At 38.5% G+C, this 6112-nt stretch overlaps 1 protein-coding gene across 4 annotated transcripts in view; it reads left to right on the top strand.

Moving 5' to 3' along the window:
• MRRF (mitochondrial ribosome recycling factor) overlaps nucleotides 1-6112 on the top strand; it is a 52572-nt gene that overhangs the window by 746 nt on the left and 45714 nt on the right. For 2 of the 4 annotated variants that reach the window (XM_060154416.1, XM_060154413.1), the window contains exon 2: nucleotides 4337-4548. In XM_060154416.1, coding sequence (XP_060010399.1) covers nucleotides 4365-4548 — 184 coding nt within the window. In that variant the 5' untranslated portion in view covers nucleotides 4337-4364. Of the gene's footprint in view, nucleotides 1-1895; nucleotides 2019-2171; nucleotides 2310-4336; nucleotides 4549-6112 lie in introns of those variants that run through there. The other 2 variants (XM_060154414.1, XM_060154415.1) reach the window with 2 other exon arrangements.

The following is a 6112-nucleotide window of genomic DNA, read 5'->3' as shown; positions in this document are numbered from 1 at the left end:
AGAAAGGGAAGCTCAGAGAAATAACTTCATCGGGTCACGTGGCTAGTGAGTGAGGGCGCCCAAATTCCAAAGCCTCAACTTTTAACCATTACTCTGTGCGGCCCAGTGGCAAAACAGTTGTCATTTGAATAGCCCGTCTATATTTACAAAGTGCTTCTGCAGCTCTTATCTTATTCGATCGTCCTGATAACCCTGATAAATATTATTGTCATCTACAGATGAAATTGAGGCCCAGAGATTTTGACCTATCGAAGGTCACATACCTAGGAAGTGCTGGAACCAGCACTCTTTCCCAGGTCTTCTCTAAGTTTGATGCCTTTTTCCTGTCACCCCACTCTCTCGCATTCTCAGAATCTTGGAGAGCTTTATAGTTAGAAAGAATGAAAACCTAGTCTGACCCTTCGTTTTATAGTTGAGGAAAGAAAACCTAGGTAGAAGAAATGACTTGATACAAGTCTCAGGTCATCAGCAGAGCTTACACAAGTGCTTTTTGAATACAGGGTAGTTATGAATCTAAAAAGGATGGCTGACAGGGAGTGATGAGATAGGAATATTGGAATCCAGCCCTCCTAGCTCTTAGGCAAAAGCTCTTTCTCCACTTGTTAAAGTGTCTCATCCTTCCTTTGCCTGTGCCAGGGACATGATCCTGCATAGAGTCAGATACTGTAAATGCCTTCACATGGCACTGAATTTAGAGAACATGCCCTATTATCTCTAAGTGAAAAATCTGGCAAACCAAGAGATAATGGAAGCAGTGGGAAGTAGAGCCTAGGACCTACTGTCTGAGGCTTAGATTTCAGTTCTGGTGCCGGCATTGTGACCTTGAGGAAGGACTTAATCTTTATAGACTTTCGCTCATGGATTCTTCACATTTATTCAGTGTCTCCTATGTTCAGAACTGTGGTAGGGACTGGGGATGCAGCAGTGAACAAGACAACCATAGATTAGTCCTTGTACTGCTTATAGTCTTATGGAGGGAATTAGACAATAATCAAATAACTACACCAATATTAACTGGTATTGTTAAAGTAGGTGCTATGAAAAAGTACAGGGCGCTATGAAAGTGGGCTATAGGACGTTTGACCTATTGGGCTAGAGGAGATAGCCAAGGAAGGCATCCTCTGAGGAAGTGATGCTTAAGCTGAAATCTGAAAGAAAAGTGTGAGGTAGTTCATTAAAGAGGTGAGGGAAGATCATTCCAAGTAGATTCAACAGTATTTTTGAAGACCCTGGAGCAGGAAGAACATTCAAGGAAATGAAAGATCAATTTGCTTATTTGTAAAATGTGGGTGATTATCACAACCCTGGTTACTGTGAGAACCAGGTAACACATGAAAGTATTTTATATACAACAAGGACCTGCGTGTGTGCACACCCACATTTATAAAAGTCTACATATCATAAGCTAATATACAGCTGGATTGGTAGGGGTTGCTGGGACAGTGGATAAACCAGGACTTTGTGTTCCTCATCTATTTCTTTACAAAATTAAAGTGCACCTTCTATGGAAAAACAGGAAAATTCAAGTTTTGAGAACCTCGACTTTGGATAAAAAATATGTGCTTCAAGTAGTTTTAAAAAATGTTTCAACAGTTGGAAAAATAATGCCAGTAATTATACTGCCTTATGTACACAATCTAGGATAGTGTTTAAGAGCATAGACTCTGGAACAAAAGTGCCTGAAATAAAATCTTGGGCAAATTATTTATCTTGTGCCTCTGTTTCTTTATCCGTAAGATGAGTATAATAATAAGTACATATATCCTAGGTTATCATGAAGCTCAAATGAGTTAATATATGCAATATATCATTTAGAATTGTTTTTGGCACATAGTTATAACTATATGATTATAAGCTATTGTTTCATTATTGTTATAATTACCTTTTCAAAGGCTCATTAATATCACCATGAGAAAGATGCAGTGGAAACTGTAGCTCAGAGAGGCTGATGATCTCCCTAAGGTCACACAGCTAGTAAATGGGCAAACTGAGATTCCAGTTCAAGACCGCATCCAAAGGTCAGATATTTCCTGCTGCATTTTTTTTTCTGCATTTTTTTTCTAGGTTCATTTTGTTGTATAATACTTGGGCTCCCATAATGGTTCCTTTCCTAGACCTTACTTCTCTGCTGAACTGAGTGTTAATATGCATGTTCTTCAGGTAAAGGGTCCAAGGGATTGCCTTTATTGACCTTCCACTTTGAAGTTTCCTGACTTCTGTGCAATTAAAATCTACGCCTTAAGCATTTCAGCAGTGTGGTTTATTTATAGAGTCGTCTTCCGGTTCACGTGTACTGGGTCTGCTTTTGGGTGAGTTTTCTGTCAAAGGTTGTTTATTTCTAACCCATTTTGATTTCCTGTTGCTTTGTGGATTGGTATTATGACCTGCAACAGGAACACCAGGAAACCTGTCTTAATGAAACAGCCAGATTGAGACCCTGTAGATTAAAAAAAACAACTATATTATACAGCCATATTTGGATATAAGTGTGGGTTAGGCATTAGCTGTATTAGGCAAAAACTTACATATAGAAACCTCACTTAGAGGCACATTTCTGTGAACAGTTTTGCTGCTACAGGGCGGAACTATTAGCTCCATGCCCTTGGTCAGTGACAGTCTCTTTGAGCCTCAGCTTCTACGTCTGTAAAAAGGAGATTATTATACTCTCTTTGTGGCATTTTTGAGAGGATTAAATGAATAATATGGGTAAAGCAGGAAGCCCAGGCCTGACCTCCATTAATAGTTGGTATTAATAATGTGAAAGGGGAAAAACTTTTTATTTTTTTATCTAGCTCTGTCTTTACTGACGTCCACACACTGTTCACTGACATCTAGCATCTCTTGCTATTAAAAATTCCATCGGGAGAAGTTATTTGCCTTTGTGCAACTCATTTGCTTTTCTTTAAAAAAATAGTGATAGTGATAGCCAGCTTTTATTAAACAGGTACTATATTCCCGGCATGCTACTAGGTTTTTAATATGTATTCACTATCTCATTTTACTTTAAGAACAGGATTATTTTTTTCATTTTGCAAATGGGGGACGTGATGCCCAGTAAGTGGAATGAATTGCCCAAAGTTGAAATTTATATCTAGATATGACTGACTCTAGGCTTCCTTGTACTTTAGTAATGACATGTATGATTTCTTTGTTGTGTCTGACCCTGGCATGGAAGTCTTTGAAAGGAAAGGTGACAACTGTCAGTAGGTACCCTTTTGGGAAACTCCTGTCTGCTAGAGACTGTGCCAAGTGTTTTACTTACATTAACCTATTTATTCTTCCCAAATCTAGGAAATAACTATAATTATCTCCATTTTACAGTTGAGGAAATGAAGGTGCGGAGAGGTTCAGGGGCATTTAGTCAGTGGTGGAGATGGGATTGGATTCCAAGTCTTATGGCTGCAAAACCCATGCTCTTATTCAGTCTGTTATACTGCATCAAAATTTTAGGATGAGAGTTTTAATTTTTTTAATGAGGTATGGGGCTGTTTTTCAAAGACGGTAGCTTCCAGGTATTTGCTGCTAATCGTGCTTAATTTTTAGCTGAGTAATAATAGCCAGATTCCTGGCAGAAGCTATTAATGCTACATTTGCCAGTAATCTAGAGCTGTGTTCTATCCCAGAGGTAGCTGTAGGCTCTAGCATCTCTTCCACGGTCAAAGCCCTCAGAAGTATAATGTGTAACTTGTGTTAACACCAAGGAGGGTGGCATTTCCCAGAGCTTTAGTTCTATAACATGGAAGACCTCAAACCTCAGCCATGCTTCAGACTCACAGTAAAGTGCATTCTAATTGGTAATCGGTGCATAAGGAACCAAAGAAAATTTTAATTAAATGCTGTTGTGTGAATTTTCCAGTCATTTTATGCCTGTTGAAATGATTTTATTTAGTTTAAAGTCTTCTTCCAGTGCTCTGCCCTTCCTCTTTATAGTATAACTTTATCAAGATTTTGTGCCTTTTCTCCTAGAAGGGTTTAATTACCATCATTAAGGATTTAGTCTGCTCTCCATTTACTTAACTCTGTTCCCTGTGTGCTAAGGGGCATTTGCTGTAGTGGAAAGAGCATGGCGATTTGGAGTCCTGCAGACTGTGAGCAAGTTACTTAAATCTCCATGAGCCTCAGTTTCTTCATAGTATAAAATGGGGCTAATCATATTAAGTTGTACAGATGTTGGGAGGAGGATTAGAGATAACGTATTTAAGTTCCCTAGCACATACTCAAAACTGATTGACAGACTCTGCTGAGAGGATTTACTTGCTAACTGGTACAGATTATTTTCTGAAGTTGTAATAGGGTCTGTTTTACTTTGATCTCCTTTTTGTCTTGTTCTTTTTAGTGGGTGTTCACAAGAATTGTCTTCAGTCATGGCCTTGGGTTTAAGGTGCTCCCGCTTGGTCCACCCTGCCTTTTGCAACTTCCTTGCAGCCTTGACCAGACCTGTTTCAGAAGTTACGCTGAAGACAGTGAGTGGAAGACAGAATGACCACGGGCAATACCTGGCCTATCCAGCTGTACCAATCCGTCATTTCGCTACCAAGAAAGCCAAAGGTAGAGGCATGACCTCCTCACCCCTGTCTTATATTTAGCCCTTGAATTATCATAGCTGGAAGGGATCTCAGAGATGTTCTGAATTTCTCCCCATGCCTCATGAGGAAACGGTATCTCAGGTGGTTCAGTTGATTAGCTTAAAAGGTCACAGTGACAGAGTTGGTATTAGAACCTGTTTTGTCATTGCCATGCCGCCTCTTTTGTTATTATGGCTCAGAAAATGCCTAATTTCTTTTAGATTTAGAACTAGAGGTATAAGTGCCAAGCAAATCAGAATACTTGTGGCAGGGATCAACCTGCCTTCTCCTTATAGGAAGATCTGCGTTGGAAATAATATTAAAAGCAGAAGGTTGGTGGGTGAGGAGATATTAGAGCTGTGGATTTAGATGGATGATCTTAATGGCTTGTGTCATCCAAGAATGAGACCTTGATACAACTCAGGTCTCAGCTTAAATGCCGCTTCCTCAGGGAAGCCTTGCCTGACCTCTTAGGCTGGGTCAGGTCCCTTGTTACATGCATTTGTGCACACTGTTACTTTACCTTTGATGTACTTAAGCACAGCACTCATTAATTAGTTAATTATTGTTTGTTATGTCTTCCATACTGGACCCTGTGAGGTCTATGTCTTTCTTGTTTAGCAACTAACAGGGCCTGACACATAGTATGTATCAAAAAATTTTGCTGAAGGAATGAATGAGTGACAGAAAATTGTCAAGCAGACCTGCTATTTGCAGTGGTGGGTCAGGGATTCCACTCCTAAGGATGGTGCTTGAAATACCCTACTGAATATTTTTCCCACTGCTTTTCTTTTATGGTTTCATGCAGACCTTTTCCTTTTCTGTTAATAGGAAAATTAACAAGTTGCCAAAAGAGCTTTAATGCATAGAAGCCTTATATTCAGTTAATAACTTTGATCTATAGGTTGCATTATATTTTTTTAAATTCACATACATTTAATAATTTAATTTGATCCTTATAATTATCCATTGAAGGAATTGTAATTATCCAGTGAAGAAATTCTTCTAATTACCTAGTGAAGCACATATCTCACCATTTTGCAAATGAGGAAACTGAGGTCCATATGTAAGACATTTGCCCATGATCATATCGAGTTAGTGGCAGAACTGGAATCCAGGTCTCCTGATGTCCACAGCATTGCAGTATTCAAGTGCACTAGACGTTAGCTGCAGCGTGTAAGCAGCATCTTTTCATATTTCATTGGCTATTCAGTTTTTGTCTTCTTTGATTGCCTCCTAAAAAGCTGGTTGACTTTTTCCTTTAGATTTATTGGATTCTTTCTATATTAGGAATGCTAATCCTTTGTTGATTGTATATGTTGCAAGTATCTACTTTGCCTTTTTACTTTATGATGTCTTTCATTGAACATAAGTTTCAATGTAGTCATATTTTTCAGTTCTTTCTTTTATCATTTGTGCTTTTTCTGTCTTATTTAACAAACCCTCAGCTATCTGAAAGTCATAAAGCTATTCTTCTGTATTTTCTTCTAAATCTTTTAAAGGTTTTTACTTTCCACATTTGGGTTTTTAATCCATATGGAATTTAT

This window comes from Lagenorhynchus albirostris, chromosome 7, assembly GCF_949774975.1.
Source record: "Lagenorhynchus albirostris chromosome 7, mLagAlb1.1, whole genome shotgun sequence".
Classification (NCBI taxonomy): Eukaryota; Metazoa; Chordata; class Mammalia; order Artiodactyla; family Delphinidae; genus Lagenorhynchus; species Lagenorhynchus albirostris.
This window is presented reverse-complemented; position numbering and strand designations above follow the sequence as displayed.